We start from the raw sequence: 19,395 nt of genomic DNA on the forward strand, positions 1-19,395 counted from the left end.
GTCCATTAAGAAAAGAACTAATAAAGTATTGTATAAATGCGACCATATCTACTGCAATAGCCCTGACCTTTAAAATGGCTTTAGAGTTCGGATCATTATTTTAGGAGTTATTTTCGATTTTTTCCTTTTAGGAAGACTTCATAATTCTCTTTCCGATTTGTCTACGTAAATTTAGGTAAACATTTTATTATATTTTCCTAATAAGCAAAGTACGCAATTAATTTCATCCTTAGTTTGAAAAATTTTTCAAGAAATTTTAAAATATTTGCAGTAAATTTAAAATATCAAATAATTACATAAATAAAATTTAAAACATAAATTTTCGAACATTTAGCAGTTTAAAAACTAGCGATTTTTAGTGAAAAAATGTTGACCACACTTGTATTTCTAGTTAGAAGAGCACTAATTGTACATTATCAAGAGAGAGATACAACTTTTTTAGGGTTGTATTTTATATTAAAAGCTTTCCGATGCAGTGTTGTATTTAACTTATATAATAGGGTTTGCAGTTAAATTTATTTACGAATTCAAATATGAGGATTTGGAATTAAAGACTGCTACTTTAATTTATTCTACTACTTCCACATTTATTTGACGATACAAATTGTTGAAAAAATAAGTTTTAAGAATTCATTACAGGATTTTAAACAATTTTAAATTTAAGCAAGAAACGGGCATGCTTTACAGTATTTCTAATAAAATATTTATTATATTTACATTAATTTTAGATAATACTAGTATTTTTCTATAATAATAAACTCAAAATTAAGAAATTCAATATGTTTAAAAATTTCAAAGAAAACTTCTTAATTTTTACGTGTTAAAAATTCATTACATTGTTTTTATAATCCATAATTCAAACTATTTTGGATTTTTTAAGTACGCAATAACATCAGCCCGATCATCAGCTTTCTTCAGACCAGCAAATACCATTTTTGTACCAGGTATATATTTCTTAGGATTTTCTAAATACTCAAACATGGCATCATCGGTCCACATGACCCCCTTATTTTTATTGGCTTCCGAATACATATAACCGGGCGATTGACCACTTTTACGTCCCAAAACACCATGAAGATTTGGTCCTACCTTGTGTTTACCGCCAGACTCTGCCGTATGGCATTGGGCACATTTTTGCATAAAGATTTTTTTGCCATTTTCGGCGTTTCCAGCTGGTATGCCCATTTTTAAAACTACAATGAGAAGAACAATTACAATATTTTTAGAACATTTAAAAATAAAACATTCCTAGTTCTCCGAAAGACATAAATTGTTTTAATTTTTTTTGTATTGGAAAATTAATGCATTCAAAATTTATCGTATCGTTAAGCATCATTAGCATCAATAGACATAATTTAGTTTTGTGTGTTTCCATAAAATCTCCATACTTTAGTTTATCGTTGTCCTCTTGTTGTAATGCTGGAAATGATCCGTGTTATGGCGCTGTTTTGTAGGGCGTAATTCGTGTATTTTTGTGTCTTCCCTAAAAATAGCAACTAGACATCATTCTATACATTTGCCTCATTAGTTTACGAATTGATTTTCTTGTAATCGTATGGATTATTTAGTGATTTTGTTGGGCCGTTTTTATGTTGACACTGTCATCGTAAATCAATTAGTTTTGTTTGTATATTGAAATTTAAGAAGTTTATTTAAAACTCAATGTAGTGCAAAAAAGATTTTTTTCTGAATTGAGTATTTGTTTCCGAAGGATACGAAAAAATTACTTAGGGTGTGAAGAACATAAAATATATGTTTATAGTCAAAGTTTTTATCTCCTAATTCTCAGACTCAGATTCCGATGCATTTTTAAAATGTCAGATTTTCATCAGATTTATAAGTATGCTCTGAAGAACCGGATTAAATTTTTTTTTATAAATCAAGGTCCTGAAATAGCTATCTATGTATATTAAGAAAAATATCTAGTATCTAGGAATACTCTGGGGTTTTTATCGTCCAAAGTATATTTTTCAAAGTAAACTTAGAAAATCCTATATCTTAACCTGGCCTCAGAGTTTATCAGATATCGTGTCATGCAGTTTAAAAATACATCGTTTTTGGCCATATTTGAAAAGAGAAAATACCTTTAGTTATACAATTTTTTCAAACTTTATGAAACTCTGGAAACCTGATGTGATAGATACATTTTAAGATTTTGATTCAGCGCTGCTCAATCTTTTAGAAAAGCATAGTATAAGGTTAAAAAATTGTTATCATTATGTCAGTTATAAAGTGGCAACATGTCATCAATAATATTAACCCTTTCTTCTAAATTTACATGTTTCTCTATTAACTCTTAAACGAAGCAGACATTGACCACAAAGCTTTATCCTCTAAAGCTTTCAAAAGAGAATTTACAACAAACAGTGTATGCTAAAAATACAAATGTGTGTGAAATTGTTTCCACTAGCTTTGTGTATGCATGTATACAAACAATCAGCAAATGTCCTTTTGAAGCTCTCAAGGATGAATGTGTAGTAAAAATGTTATTGTTCTTTTTTTTTCTGATTTAACAACAAAAATAGTATAACACACAAACACGAATATGTGTTTATTTATTTACCTTCAAGTGACACAGTTTATGCCATTTAACTTCAAATCATTATGTATATTTTATATGCGTACATATAGTATAGCGTGTATAATATAATACAAATGACTAAGGTTAAGTAAATAGCTGTAGAATTCCAACGGAAAAGCCAAGCAGTCTGCCATTGTGCTAAACCATTTCTAAGTGGCAAATGTCACGCAAAATGATAAAGGAAATGATAACTGACTCTAATTGATGAAAATTCCTAAAGAAAACAAACGAAACGTAATAATTTACACAAATTTGCAATTTGCATGCAAACAATTTCTTCTTGACCAGTTGCAAATGGAATGAGGTAAAAAATGATTTGGTTTTTCAACTTCTCCTCATGTTTCTTTTTGCGATTATTTGATCTAATTCATGCAATAGCATCATTACACTATATATTTTTTCATGTTTGAATATAGAATCATTTAATTTATGTACATATTTTGTATTTATAATATTAAATTACCAAGTTGCAAGTTGTTGCCGCTGCTGCTATTTGCTACTGTGAAGTATTCGTATATTAAACTTCATCTAATTAATATGTGTGAATTGTCGTTATTGTTGTTGCCTCAGAAGAATGTGAAATATATTTTCGAATGTTTGCAATGATGTAAACTGGGTTTGTGGGTGAAATAATGAGTAAAAGACGTGTTGCACATTTAGATACATGTAATATGTACAACTTTAAAGCATGCTATCTAAAAATAATAATATTCGAAACCGTTTTGAAATTGTGTTGAAACGGGATTTAATTAAGAAAAAAACACACTTGGCGAAAAATTCAACGAATAATATTGTTATATAACTCTAATTTGTTCACCAACATTCTAACTTAAGCAGCAAAACCCTACTAGAAACTTGTAAATTTCTATGTGAATCTGAGTCAAACTTACTTTACATGATATATGTATAGTTATCGAACATAGCATTCGAAATATATTTAAAAATAATAGAAAAAATCGGAACTGTGCTTTCAATAGTAAATGTTTGAGAATGTCTGATAGAATTATTGAAGATTTCGAGCACGAAGATATCTGGCAGGGGTAATACGAAATATGTTTATAACAGACGGATATCGCTAAATCGACTTCACTATCTACAAAAATTCACAAGGATTTCTTTCTCACGAAAGGGAAGGGTAAAAAAACTACAAAAAGGAGAAGTTCTTTAGTTTTAAAACTAATGTTGAAATAAGCTATTTGAAAAAAAAATATTTATGGATAAATGATATTCAAAATATCTATTCTAATAAAATTAAATTCCAATATTCCCTTTCTATTATTCATGTTTTTATTTACAAACTTTTAATTTGTTGATGACCTTTGACATCTTAAATTATATTTTTCAATTTATTTATTTATGTATTATATCACTACTTGCATGTATATATTTCTACTCGTCATGACTGCAAAAGTAATTTGCTAGCTAAAGTAAGAAAATAAAATCCATTAGATTTTTATTACATCTTCGCAACGTGTGCATTTGGAGGGTGGAAACAACTTGCCCTTTTATTACGCATAAAAAAATATGTACTTCATTTTTCTTTAACAATATGAATGAAATTCGATGAGTGTTTCTATTTTTTATAGAACAAAATATGTATGTATATTGATTAAACCACTTGGAGCTGCATTTGGTTTTTATTAATTAAATGCTTAATTTTTAAATATTTCAAAATTTAGCTTTAAACGACATATTGTTAAATTTAATTTTGAAATATACATCCTAAAAATGAATTATATAAGTTTGAATTATGTTAAAGTTGTTTTCAGAGTCCTTGACTATGATACCAGTTTACTGAAGGTTATTTATACCTTCTTAAGCTTTAAAAGGGTTAACAAATCATTATTTAACGTTTGTAAAGCTCTTGTATTAAGTCCTTTTAACGTTGACTTTGTAAAGAACTTAAAATATAATGTTTTCTTTAGAAAGCTCGTAATTTATGTAGCTGTATATACACATTAGTTTATGAACGCTATATGAAACTAAAATTTTGCGTTTACTTTCAAGAATAATAAAAATTTTAATATTTCTTTATTTTGGTGCTATTATTAACAATACAAGAAAATTATATCAATAACACAGCGTTGAGACCAATGATTTTGTTTGAATTTGTAATCTTTGGAATGTTATAAAATTGACGTTTATTCTTTTGTAGGCACCTGAATCAGGGAACTGATTAATGATTGTTCGAAATAGCCTTCCTTGATATAGGAGAGCTTTAACTTTTATATCAAAAATTGATTTGTCATCAAAAATATATACATAAAATTTAAATCTACTCTACATAATACTAAATAAAGAACTTTAGCAGATGAGATCTCTTTAAGCTTTCTTTATATCACATATGTTGTACCTTTTATGTGTATGAATATTTAAAACACTTAAATAAACTTAATTTAACTTTAAAAATAGAATTTCATCAACTCAGAACGAAATCTTCTAATTTTAGGTTACAAACAAATAAAAGAACCTAACATATCGCCTTTTTTAGCTAAAGAGAATTCTATGAGAAAAAAAGCTTTCTAATAAAATGTATCACCAAATAAAAGCTGCAGTACACAAAAACACACAGATACTTTTTCGTTCGCATACACACAAACACTTATTACCTGCAATCTAACTACAACAAACCAGCTGCGAAGTCGGCGCTAAAGTTCTTAACACATAAAGTTACAATTTAAAGCCCTCCTGGCCCGTTATCATAGAAAACCTCTTGTGGGAAATAACATGCACCAAGTATGAAGGCATTTATGAAGAAACGCTGCTGCTGCTGCGAAAAAAAACTACTTGGGCAGACTGTCAGCGTCATTGTGTACATTGTAGTCGTGATGTTGTTTTTTGTATCGTTGTTCAACCAACAAAATAAAACTTTTATTTCATTCAATCAGCTGACGCGTTCTTGAGCGGTTGGTTTAAAAGTTTTCTCGGTTCTCTAAAACACTATATATAAATTTATATATTGTACGTGTAAATATAAACTTACGTTGCACAAATTAATTGTATTTCTAGTGGAGAACAACAACAGCTAAGTTTTTTTTTTAAAACTTAATTTTATTCTGCTTTTCCGAAAACGTAACAAAATTTTGATTTTGTAAAAAGAAGAACGTCAAGAAAATTGTCAATCAAATTCAATAATAAAATTGACAAAATTCATTTGACATTTTTGATAAAATAAAGAAATAAATTTCAAAAAATAACAAGTGTTTGAAAGTGAATATTGTGCATCCTATAAAAATATAAAACAACAAATAACTGCCTGTAAACCTAACAAAAACAGCAACTTTAAGGTAATAACGCTAATCATTTTATTAAAATTTGTATAGTTTTATAATTAGCTATTAAGTTTTTCTAGTTGGCTAACGTGTGTCCTTGAAAATATCTGATTTTTATTGTTGTTTGTGTAACATTTTCATTTGTGTATTGTGTTAGAAAGGAAACGGATAGAGGAGGATACGAGACGCATTTTCCTCTTGCCTTATATGTATGTATTTCTTTACACACTCAAGAGAGTTTGAGTATGCGTGTGTACTTGATTCTTACACAAACAACAGTTTTTACGTAATCATTACAAAAATCCTGCAAGAATAAGAAATTCACGTAAAAAGTTTTGATATTAAATTCCTAGCCTTAATGGATTTTTGGGACAATTATTGTTTATTTAAAAATCTGTTTTGTTGTGGCTTTTTAATATCCTGTTTATCAAAATTTTATTACTTTTTATTCATTTCCTTTCTACAGTGGTTATTTATTTTTATATTCTTAAATAAATTCTGTAGCTGTTATACCATTACCACTTCTGTTGTGTCCTAATCGAATAGACATTAATTTAACGCGAAGGAGTGAGTTGTAAAAATCAAATGAAAAAAATGTTTAGTTTCCTCAGACGAACAGGAAACGATTTTTGGGTACTCTACAACTGAAAATAGAAGATTACTACGTAATTAAATTAGAATTACGAAGGAATCCGCCTATCTATAACACGTCACACAATTTAACCTTAATCTATTTCATTAAATATATTGTTTATATCCAAATCTTTTGATTCGAAAAAGATAAATTGATCCTTGTCTGCACTTAGTATTCAAATGTTGAAATCATTTGCTTCGGAAACGACTTATGTCTATAATTATATAAATAAGCCTTCACAGAATTCCATTCCGATCTTTTGTTTCTTCAGAAAAAGCAAAAGGACAACTTTTCAGAATGAAATAATTCCTAATTCGATCGGAATGGATCTTAGAATCTTTCCTTAAAAATGTGTAAAAAAACCTGGGAGGGTTTCGGTAATATGCATATGGTTAAAGTTGTTAACAATTTGTAGAGTAACTTTTCAATTCGCCCATTACCCACTTCTTGTTGTTATTTAATGTTTATTTATTTCATTTTATTATTGTTCTTTTTTGTTGCTACTGTTTTCCACATTTGATATATCAAAGTGTCCTGTCCATCCTTTATAATAAATATATTTTCTTTTGTAGCCAATAATTATTATGGGGACCCTTTTGTTTTGGTTTCGTTCGTTCGTTCATCATCATCATCGTCATCTTAAACCTTTAAGAGCTTTAATTTATTCAAGTGGGTTTATGGGTCAGTCTTATAAGCTCATATGTATATAGAATCAAACAAATATAAAAATTTGTGGGAATATCTATGTGTGTATAGAATTTTCTCAATTGTTATACCCGGCAGTTTTAAAAAGGGTTATCATACAAATTTTCCTAGCTGTATATAATTAGCTTAAAAGGAAGATATGTGATACATCAGATATAAAGAAATATATCTAAGTCAGTCACTATCGTATCTTTCTCATTACTTTTTCTCAACAAAATCCCTATTTGAATCCTAACAGTATAACCGCTTTTTCTAGTAAATGGTCAGTTCCAAATGCTACCGGATATTATTATATATTTATTTTCCGTTTCAATTCATTGTTAGTTTTTCTCTTGATTTTTCTTTCTTTTTGTTTATCCTCTTTTATGTTGCTGCCAAATGTTTGAAAAAAAAAAAATAATAATAATGAAATCCAATAAAGTGAAGATTATTATATTCCTGGATTTTTGGTTGGTTTGTGTGTGTGCGTGCTATACAAACATTATTCTACATTTTCATTGTGTGGTCCAAATCTATTGTTTTTAAGAGTTTTCCTGCTCTTTTGTGGTTGATGATGCACCACAAATCATTATGAATAAATGTTGTTAGAGTGAAAAGTGGACATTAATGACCAGCTTTATGCAAATTTTGTATAATTATACCATTTATGAAATTAATTTATCTTAATGAGGGGGACGTGTTGAGTAGCAGATATCTGAAGAGTTAAAATTTTTGTTGATTTCTTTGTGGGGGAATAATTTAATATGTAAATTAATTTTTTGGTAGGTGCATAAATACAAAACAAATAAATGTATTAAATTATGTGCTCAGAGATTTTGGAGTTTGAGTAAAACTATATTAAATATTGCAGCAAAAAAAATCTTTCGAACTTAACTAAAGTCATTTAAAAGCAACTTAAAAAGTTAAAAACTGGGGCCAAATTCTGACATTTGAAAGCGAACTATTGAAAAAAACTTTGGGATTAATAATAATTAATTATTAAAACTCTAATCTACTGCAGACAGTTGATACAATTTCAAACAAAACTATTTTCAAATAATAATATTATTATAAACGTTATCAAAAAATCCAAAATGTTTAGTATAAAAATATAAATTTCTTATCATAAAACTGCACTTGTGATTTTATCAATATTCCACAGAAATTTTAAAAGTTCCAAGCAAATATCACTGGCTCCCAACAAACTAGAAATCAATAGTATCAATAATAAAAACTAAAATATTAAATAAATAATTAAAGATAAGTTGCATTTAACCTAAATTTGATAAACATATGTTTGTTCGAAATTACAAACACACACGGCTATTGGATTTTGGGGGTCTTTTTATGGTAATGAAACCCTAAAGTTTTTTTTTAGATTTTAAATAGTAGGGTGGCAATTTACAACTGATTAACATATAATAGATGAACTGATAGACACAACAGGTTTAAGGAAATTATTTAAATTAAGAAAATAATTAGCATAATTTAAAATTAAAAGAATACACTTGTAATAAAATGTAAATTGGAAAAAAGGTTGCATTACAACAAATTGTATAGTAAATTGATTACATTAGTTTCTAACTGTTTTCATAGAATTCCCAAAAATACAGTATTTTTGTGTGTTTCAATTTCTTTCAGTGTATGTATCTAAATATCTCTGTAACACACGTACAATTTACGAAACATAAACGCATTTGTTACCACATTGTAACTTTTGATTAACGTTGTTGTCATTTCTGGTTTTTTGGTATTGAAAAAGAAAAACTAAAAACTTTCTTGTTGCTGCTTTTCTCTTTAAGAGGTGCCTTATTAGAACCCACTCTTTTGCCGCCATGTGTTGTCAAAAAATAATGACGAACTATAAGAAGAAAACACTAATTAACTTGTCAAACAAACGTGCGGTTCGTTCGTAATTGTAAGATATTTATAAAAACCCCATAAAACAGCAAGACAGAGACCGAGAAAAGTTGTGTTTTGTTTTGAGAAGGAGGGGGCGCCCTAATTGAAATGCGTTGTACTCATTTCAGTTTGTGTATGCAAGTGTGAACCACATAGTGTAACCCATAAAAACTAATAAAATTGTTGAATTTCAATTTCATGTCTGGCATAATTAATTACGTATCTGGCCAATAAACATAAATTCTTTTCTTGCTTTAAATCATGAATTTAAGTTTGTGATATTAAAACTCTTTAAAAATAATTTAAAATGTGTTTTCAATTTGTCATGCTAAGGAATGTTTATTAGTCTAAGAGTATTTTAATACAAATTTTATGTCTTAATTTTTTAAGAAATTTCTTAATTATTTTCCTATAGGAGTGTACATATGTATGTATATATTTCCTATAGAGTATACTCTCCTAACGTGTTTACAACTTTTTGTCACCTGTTCGCCATAATTATCAAAATATTATTTATATTCATTTTATTCTTATTCACATGTTCTTATTCACAGTTATTTTTAAGGCCTCTTTTTGTTGTTTTTTAAAACAATTTATTACTATTACATCTTTAGATTAAAAAGTCAACAATGTAACATCAGCATCCATTACATGTTGTTTTCTATTTGGTCTAATAAATCTTGCCAAACTTTGTTTTCCCAACTTAAAAATGCTATGGAACTGTCTTCTCTATTATGCACAATACACCACCTCTTTCAATTTTGGGTTTCGTTTTACATTTTCGAGGTTCACTGCCAATCTGGGTTAATAAACCAGTTAGTTGTATTTCAAACTCTTACAGAAGTTCTTTGTAAGTTTGGAGTACTATTTTAGGTACTTTTTTTTTTCTAAAATTATAAAAAAGTACTTTGTTTTTCATTTAAGATTTTAGTTATTTTTTATGTAGTTATACTTTATACGTTAATTTTAAAAGTACTGGAAACAGTACGATTCATTTACTTAAAGTTATCATCTCTGATTATGTTTTATCATTATTATTATCGTTATAACGTCATCATTTTCAACATATGTATGTATGTTTGAATATTCAAACATATCTTGTTTGCCTAAAACGTTTCCCAGTTGACCAAATCGTCTGAGTATAACATATAACAAAAAATCTATACTATATTCTACGGTATAGGCCATAGAGTAATCTAGTCTGAACTGTAGAGTAGTTTATGGCCTGGACCGTAGAGTAATCTATAGTCTGCACAATAAAGTTGTCTATAGTCTAGATTTTAGAGTGGTATACAGTCTGAACTATAAAGTAGAGTATAGTCTGGACTACAGACTAGTCTATAATCTGTTCTATAGAGTAGTCTATAGTCTGGGCTATAGAACAGTCTATAGTCTGGACTATAGAGCAGTCTATAGTCTGGACTATAGAGCAGTCTATAGTCTGGACTATAGAGCAGTCTATAGTCTGGACTATAGAGCAGTCTATAGTCTGGACTATAGAGCAGTCTATAGTCTGGACTATAGAGCAGTCTATAGTCTGGACTATAGAGTAGTATCTAATCTGGATTATAGAATAGTCTATAGTCTGGATTATGGAGTAGACTATAGTTGCAAAAGATATTTATTCAATTTAATTTGTAATTCTTTCTGTTGTATATTCTTAGTAAAATCTCAAAAAAGTACTTTGAATATGTTGAAAAAAAAATGATCACCTGGGTTATTCTTGGCATGACTGAATGTGTTCATTTGCCTGCATTCGAAAACAAATGTAGAAAAATGTCTCCCAATTCGAAAGGTAAATAAATGTTTATATTCGTCCCATACAGGTTTCGACATACAAATCCAACCTGAAAATAAAAAAAAAACTAAAACTAGAATGAACACATGAAGTACTGAAGGTAAAAGAAAAACAAATCTTGAATGAATTGTAGTATGTGTTGGTGTTGGTTGGTTGATAATAAATGAATGGAAACAAACAAAACTGCAGTAAAATGTAAATTATTATAAAGTAAAAAGATTTGAATGAATGTTGGTTGTTGTTTACTGTTCGGCTCCAACGAACCAAAAATTAGCATACTAAGTATTTGCTAAACAACAACCTTCTTCAAACACAAATACATACCACCAGCACCAACTAACTCTCTGTATCTTCATAACAAACAAAACTTCAAATAACAATAAAATGCTTTGCAGTTGTTTCTTTTTTAACTTGGATACCTCTTTATCAGTACGACAATTGTTTGTGATTGCAGCTATATACATATGTACATATTTAACTAAAAGTAACTGAATTTGTAAATAATCCGAAAACTTATTTATTTGTAAATTTTTTATACCCTACACCACTTTAGTGGGGAGGGTATATTGGATTTGTGCTGATGTTTGTAACATACAAAAATATTCGTCCTAGACCCACCTTAAAGTATACCAATCGGCTTAGAATCGTTTTCTGAGTCGATTAAGCTATGTCCGTCCGTCCGTCCGTCTGGCTGGCTGGCTGTCCATGTAAACCTTGTGCGCAAGGTACAGGTCGCAATTTTCAAGATAATTGGATGAAATTTGGCACGCATACAGATATATCGATAAAATACGGCACGACTAAATTTTATAGAAGTCTTGATGACCCTGCCAAATTTCATAAAGATCGGGCCACATTTGACCCTAGCTCCCATACAAAGTCTCCTTCAGAAAATTACTTGAATGTCCCAAATTAGCTTATAAACACAAATATCGCGATGAAATTCAGCACAATAAAATATTATGTCAATATAAATATATTCACAAAATTTTATCGGGCTTGGTCCATATTTGCCCCTAGCCCCCATATAAAGCCTCTTTCAGAAAATTAGTTTTTCATCCATAAATTGCTTAAATGTATCGGAACAAGGGAATATTGAAAATAAATGCTTTATTATGAAAAATAAATCACATTTAATATTCATAACTGGTGTAGGGTATCATATGGTCGGCCACGCCCGACTATAATTTCTTACTTGTTTTTGATTAAGTTTTTATAATTTCTAAAATTCTGTTTAATTTTAACACAAAAAGTACTTTTTTATCTCGATAATGGTACAAAAAAACTGCACATATTGAACTGAGTCATTTCCAACCACAATATATTTTTGAATATTAATTTAGACTTTTTCAAGCATTTCATTATCTTTATTGTTTCTCTCAAGATATTGGTATACATCTGTATTTTTTTTCCTAAAATATTTCCATAACAACCTTTTATCAAAATACTAAAACAAATCATAAATGTTTTTTTTATTTTCATTTATACATTTTATAAATTAAACAATAAATTTTATTCGATTGCACAATTTGCTTTTAATTAATTCACAAAATTTCAATGATGTCATTTTGAAAAACACAAACATTTTGGTGATTGTTTATATGTGGTTGGATTTAAAATTTGATTTCGTTGTATGTAGAACGAATGATTTTTTTATAGTTTTTCTAAATTTTTAATTATATCGTGTGTAATACTAAAGGCCCAACTATAATGTGCATAAGCTTGCTTAAGGTAATGTAACAATCGAACGAAAAGTCTCTCAAATGTTTAAGAAAATCCGAGGAAACTTTTAGGTGGCTATAATGTACTTACGTGTATTCAAAACAATTTAGCTCCATTTACACATTTATGTGACACACGTAATAAAAAAAATACATATTTCAAAATATTTTATTGAAATAAATTAATTTTCTTTTAGCTTTCCATTTTTTTCTTTATTTTCTTTGTGTATAATAAACAAACAATTGATTCCGTACGTAATGTGCTGTCAGTATCGCTCTTTGCTTAAGCAAATAAAATTTGACGAAACTTGACGAAACTCTCTTAAGTACATTATAGTTTGTCACATACATTTTATATGTGTTCGCACAGTTGCTTAAGCTGACTTCAGTTTGTTTAAGCATATTATAGTTAGGCCTTAAGTATTTTGTTTAATGCTCAGCAAAGCAAATTTGTGTGTTTTTTTTAATTTTTCCATTACGAAAAAACACCCTAAACTAGTATTACGAAAAAATAATATTCAAGATCAACATGTTTGTTTTTCGTTGTCCTCATTTATTTGATGCAAGTTAATGAATTTTTACGTAATCGTAGATATTGTAAATATTTAAGTTACATGGAGATATTATGAATTTGTCACACTGTTTTTTAATTTAGGGTATTACAATAAGAATGCAGAATTATTGAGATATCGAACAAACATTTTTAATCAGTATTAATTACAAATATTGAACACCTTTATTGAGTCAATTTTCAATGGCATATCGAAGAAAACGTTAAATAAGTTTATGTTCCGTATCCATTTGGGGAACCCTTTTGACCGCAGTATTTCATGAAAATGAAAATTTGGCAAAATTGCACTTTAACCCTTTCACACACAAAACCAAACCGCTGCACTTTTTATGAATATGAATTCCCTACACACTTTATTTTGACGTATATAGATAATTTTTGATGAAAAATGGAAAAAAGTGTCTTCCACTTTGAAGCCCTTGTTCTAGACTAATCCAGGGTCTAGTCATAGAATCGTGAAAATGCGTTAGATGTCTGTTCCCCTCCTTGTAAAGTGTTTGAACTTTAACTTATCCAACTAGTAACGGTACTAGTCCCCCTTGTCATTACAAAAGTTTCGAGATTATCAGGTCATTCTCACAAAATAACTTAAAAACATTTGACAAACTTTATTCATATTCTAACCCATTTAATTTGTTGCAGTGTATTTTAACCTTTTCTTCAAAATAACACTGCACTATGTCGGCATTTCCGTTTGATTTGTTTGCCAAACAAAACGGTAATAAAAAACCCAATTTTGAATAAATGGTTTTAAAAACGAAAATATCTGTACACCATTATGATTGTTGATAACAATTCTCAAAAGTTGTTTTCATTTTAAATACGTTTTACATATTTAATTTCTGTAATTTGTTGGTTTATTTTGGTCACACTCAGGAAAGAAGTAGTTTTCTGGTTCAATGCTAAAACAAAATAGAGCGACAATAATCTGCGTTTAAACTTTAAAGGCTGGGTTTGTAATATTTATAGAAGAAATAATGTGGTGTGGCAGTGGTGACATTTAGGCATCGTTTAAATTACAACGTCGTGTATATATGTTTATATAATTGTTGTTTAGAGTTTATTAAATGGAAATATTATCAATTTCATATACTACATATATTTTTTTATAATATTCTCTATAAATAATTGAATGGCGCTCGCTCATGTTCATATCAGTGACACAATTTAACAATAAAACAGTTTGATATTTAGAGTGACACAATTTCAAATGATAGAGCTGTGGTGGGGTACAACTGTTTCGTACATTATTGTATAATAATAAAATCTATATAACAATAACTGCGTTAACACTAGCAACGATATCCAACAAGAAGTATTTTTTTTAAAGGATTACTTTATATTTAAGATAAACTAATATTTCTAATAGAATTGTCTCTGCTACAGTCTGCACGATAGGGAATTTTTTAATATGTTTGAATATTATGATTTGCTTTAGATCATGATTCCAAAACCGTATTAAATTATCTATATAATATTAATTTTTTTTAACTGCCATATTTTTCAGTTACATCTTTTTAATCTATCAGTTGCCATTTGTTTCAATAAAGAAGAATTCTTTAAAAAAAATTAACCTACATTATTTCACTGCTAGTGTAAATGCACTTGTTCAAACAATCAACAGCTGTCAAGTGAGATTGAAGCCCTATTATAACAATAATACATAAACTAGAGATGAAAACAAGAAAAATAATAAGAGGTAAAAGAAGGCAACAGACAATGCAAAAAAAAATTGGCATAAGGAGGTGGGGGTTTTAAAATTTTCACATATGTATGTAGTTTTACATATATGTATGTATTAGGGAGGAGCCATGTATATGCAGAGAAAAATTAAACACAGTAAAATGCTTGGAATACAAATTTTAATAATCGAAATTTTCGGTAAATGGTCGAAGTTTATTGAACATTTCAGATCAACTTTTTAAGATTATGCGTCTTCTTGAAATATTGACGCTTAAATAGTCCACGACACGGATAACCCACAACCGAATCTAGCTCTAACATCCGATTCTTTCTCTTGAGTTTCTATTTTTCAGCGCCCATTTATCGATCGCTTTTGGCAGTGCTGTCAGGGGAATATAAATATCCATTTGGAAAGCATTTTCCTCCAAGAATCTGTTAAATTCATCACTTGGCAATTCTATTTTCCCATCTTGAAACCTATTGATTTAGGTCAAATCAGTTCTTAAGATCTCTTTAGAACACCACTGCCCTAATATACATACAAATAAACAAATACATTTTCTATTTAAATTGACTCTTTCTGAAAAGAATATAAAAAACAGATGAGAGTTGACAGCTCTTTATGCATTGATAAGGTTATTTCGGTTAACGTCATACAATATATGGCACAAAAATTTCCATGTTCTAATATTTATGAAAATAACAGTTTACAGTAAACCCTAGATAAACTGTATTTATTTAAAAGTATTGCAATAGACCAATAAACATCTGTTTGTTGAATAACTATAGTTTACGCAAGGTAGCGAGGTTCTTTTAAAGATGTTTATTAAATTTTTATCGAGGTTCTACTGTATTTCAAATCTTTTTGTTTAGTACGTACTCATGTATAAATATATTTTGTAACACAATAGTGCAAATAACAGATTGCCACTGAAGTGCAGTGCGTTTGAATACATTCGTTTTTCTCATTTTCTTTCTTTTTTTGCAAATGACGTATCAGAAACTGTAAAGTGTCATTATTTATTTGATAGAAAACTTGCAGTGTAATTTTTTTTTTAACATTTGAGCGCATAACACACATGCATAGATACTTTATACTTTTTAAACCCTACAGTTCTTGGTGACCAGTTAGAAATTTCTTCGTTTATTATCTTATAGACTATAAAATGAAATGAATACACAAGGTTTGGATCCATGGGCAGGTATTAGGATATTTCCTTTTTCCCAAACCGAAAATGTTTAATAGAAAAAATATTTCCCGAACAGTGGAGCATGCGCTAAAAGGCTTACAATAACAACTTCAGAAACTGTTGGGTATGCACGAATTGTATAAAGAATTGTTTTTATTTTTTTGATTTCTAGCATAAGAAATAAATAAAAATGTGGGCCAATGTCAGAGAGTATATAGATTTTCATAGACAACTAGAAATAAATTGAGAAAAATCAAGTAGATTTGTGTCCACACACAATTGAAGAAAAATTAACACTTGAAAAAATTGTGTATCAAAACTAAATTGATAAAGAAAAGTTTCAAATGAATAATTGAAATATATAATAAATACAATTTTTAAATTTTAGATTATTTTGTTAATGGAGATTTATGGCATAATATTAATTATAATGTTAATGTAATTTTTATTAATGTTTTCGTTTAACAAATTGATAGCTAAGAAATTTGTTTAAGTGTAAGGGAAATTTATTAAATTGTTTTGTTTTCCAGCATATGAATTGTTGTATGTTGTTTGGAATCATATCAATTATTTATAAAGAAATAAATAATCTGTCTGCTGAAATGATTAATTTTTCTATAGAATTTTATTTAATAAGAAAAACTTTGGATATTATTATTTTACCAAGTCGTGTAATTTTTAAATGTGTATATTTTTAAAATTTTCAAAGTTAAAATACTGTTGTTACTTATTTTTTGTTTTTGTTTTTACTGATCCCTAAAATACGTTGTATGTTTATTTTCCATGTAAATATTTAAATTCATTTGAATATTTGAGATACCAATAAGGGCATGTGGGCGTCTTTTAAATATTAGATCGTATTTTTTAAACTTTTTTTGTTTTTCTCCATTAATATTACGAAACATAAAAAATGACAATGACAAATTAACTGTTTTATTTGTAAATAAAATGTAAGATCTAAAAACAACATTTTAAGAAAAAATTTGAGCGCGTGCTGACATTACAACATTATCGTGAACAGTGCAACGTAATATGATATTAAGTTTAAAATCGGAGAAGTCTCAACCAGGGCCCTCACGATTTTTAACTGTAAGAGAAAAATTATTATGGAGCACAAATTGATCTTTGATAAGTAGAAAATAGAATAGAAAAACATTGCTATCGGAATGGTTCCAATTAACCTATTAATGTTTTTTCTGTAAAATTTAAAAATTTCCCTTTGAACATTTGTAATATAAATTTTGACAGCTCTGTTTTAATTTGTTATTGTATGCAGTCGAAAACAAAACATTAAGCCCTGAATTAATTTTCTTAATGAAAATGTCAATTTTGTAAAAAAAACTCACACTAAACATTTTGCGTTGGCGTTTTTATATTTTTTTAGTTTAAGTTATGTTATTATGCCGACGTGTTTTATGATATCTGACAAAGAAATTTAATATTAAAATTAAAGAAAAATATGGTAATTTATTAGTTGCACAGAATAAAAGCGAAAGCGACAGACATTTTGAAAAATGTTCATAAAACATTTAATTTTTAAAAATATCTATTTAAATTTCTTTAAAAGTTTATGAATCGTTAAACTAATTATAATTATCTCTTTTTCTCTTAATTTCAGCTCCTTTTCGCTAGCGACTCGCTTAAAACTAAACCACCAAAATTACTCTCATACATATAAAAATGGCTTCTCCCGCCTGTAATCATGCCAAGCGCGTTAGTAAATCCTCGAATTCATCGTCGTCACATGTTAGCATGACGACCTCAACTGCCGATGAAAATTTCATTGAAACAAAATTGTTCAGTTGGATGCGTTTGTTCCGTTTTGCTTCGCTATTATGTCGTGCCGAATAAGGAAGCAGAAGACCAAGGGAGGCAATGTAATGAAGAGATGTGAAAAACACCAAACTCTAACAGAAAATTCCTCTAAAGGATCTATACAAAAGATGAAAACTAATGTAACAATAACATGCAATTAATTAATACAACAAGATATATATTTATTAGATTTAGTAAAGTGAAAAACCATGAAATAGAAATTTAAAATATGAAATAGTCAAAAGCCCCTAAGGCTAGAAAACAGTTAATTAAAATACGGTATGTGAGGAGAATTTAAAACTGTCAGTTCTTTTAAAATGACACCAGATTCTGTTTCAGTACTTTCCTTCTTTCAAAACTTTTCGCATGCCAGTGTTTTCTATCATATAATAATTTGTAATATTTCTCATTCAAGGTAGATCTTTAAAAAATAAATAATGTTCTCTAATTATGCTTTCAATTATTAAAAACATACATTTAACTAAAATATCAATTAATTAAACAAAAAATTGTTAACAAAACGTAGTGTTTAGGCTCAATTAGTTTTTAGCTATACAGAAAACAAAAATACAAACAAATTTTATGATTTTATTAAATAACCTAAATTTAACTCGAATTTCAGTTAATTTTATATTAAATTAATTATAATTTTTATAAAACAATAAGAAATGTAAAACGCGCCCATTTTGTACCTTTATTTCTATTAAGCTTACAGGAGAAATCCTGATAAAAAATTTAACTACAAAAACTTACTTGTCTCAAACCTATAACTACTATTTCTCAATTACATTTATTTTTATAATTTTAAAGTATTTTTAAGTTCAAATAACAATAACAAAAACAACCAAACAGCCAAATTAATAAAAGCAATATAAACAATTTTAAAATAATTTTAAAAATTGTTGAAAATAATTCAAATAAATAGCAAAGTATGCATTTAACCCCCCAAAAAGACATCAAAGAAAATTATTAAAAACTTTTTATGAATTGCCAATTTGTATCAGTTGAATACAATTACAATAAACACTTACATTAAAATAAAACTATTAACAATAACAACTATTTATTATATTACTGTTCAATACAATATTAATTTTATTAAATTATTAACTACAATATAATTTGAAAAGAAAACATCAATGATAAAAACCACAAACTACAAATTATTATTATTATTGTAAAAGATACAGACAACCTAAATTAAACTTTAAAAAAGTGTTAAATGTTAAATCAATAAAGAAAATTATTAAATAAATAAATAAAAAAATAATAAACAGATGTTTTATTGGGATACATTAAATAATTTTGCAATATGATTGGTGTATGAAGTTACACGAATTTTTTAAATATTTATTTTAAATTAATAATAGTAAATCAACAGTAAATAGTTTATTACAAAAGTTTAAAAGTACCAAACATTTTTATTTTAAAATCCGCTAAATGTGTTATTTCTAATTATCCAAATGGTTAAAATTATATGTTTACATAACGTTTTTTTTTTTTTCTCTTCAAAATACCACCCAAACTCACCCTGTTTAATAAAA

The 19,395-nt window shown here is 27.9% G+C and overlaps 2 protein-coding genes across 2 annotated transcripts; one reads left to right on the plus strand and one right to left on the minus strand.

Moving 5' to 3' along the window:
- Positions 1-585: 585 nt before the first annotated feature.
- Positions 586-5,714, minus strand: LOC119607731 (cytochrome c-like). The gene is made up of 2 exons (XM_037961818.1): positions 5,565-5,714; positions 586-1,193 (listed from the first exon to the last, which is right to left on the minus strand). The coding sequence occupies exon 2, from the start codon at positions 1,183-1,185 to the stop codon at positions 862-864; it is 324 nt and encodes a 107-aa protein (XP_037817746.1). The 5' UTR covers positions 1,186-1,193; positions 5,565-5,714; the 3' UTR covers positions 586-861.
- LOC119607738 lies at positions 5,448-17,978 on the plus strand. Its single transcript, XM_037961829.1, has 2 exons — positions 5,448-5,868; positions 17,655-17,978. Exon 2 carries the CDS (start codon positions 17,717-17,719, stop codon positions 17,885-17,887), a length of 171 nt encoding a protein of 56 aa, XP_037817757.1. The 5' UTR covers positions 5,448-5,868; positions 17,655-17,716; the 3' UTR covers positions 17,888-17,978.
- The last annotated feature ends 1,417 nt before the right edge of the window (positions 17,979-19,395 follow it).

Source organism: Lucilia sericata, unplaced genomic scaffold, assembly GCF_015586225.1.
Source record: "Lucilia sericata isolate MDLA Ls3-8-SP2 unplaced genomic scaffold, ASM1558622v1 Contig000019F_arrow, whole genome shotgun sequence".
NCBI classification, from domain to species: domain Eukaryota; kingdom Metazoa; phylum Arthropoda; class Insecta; order Diptera; family Calliphoridae; genus Lucilia; species Lucilia sericata.

Coding starts and splice junctions, on each gene's coding strand:
- LOC119607738 (XM_037961829.1), top strand. CDS start 17,717: ATGGCTTCTCCCGCCTGTAATCATGCCAAGCGCGTTAGTAAATCCTCG.
- LOC119607731 (XM_037961818.1), bottom strand. CDS start 1,185: ATGGGCATACCAGCTGGAAACGCCGAAAATGGCAAAAAAATCTTTATG.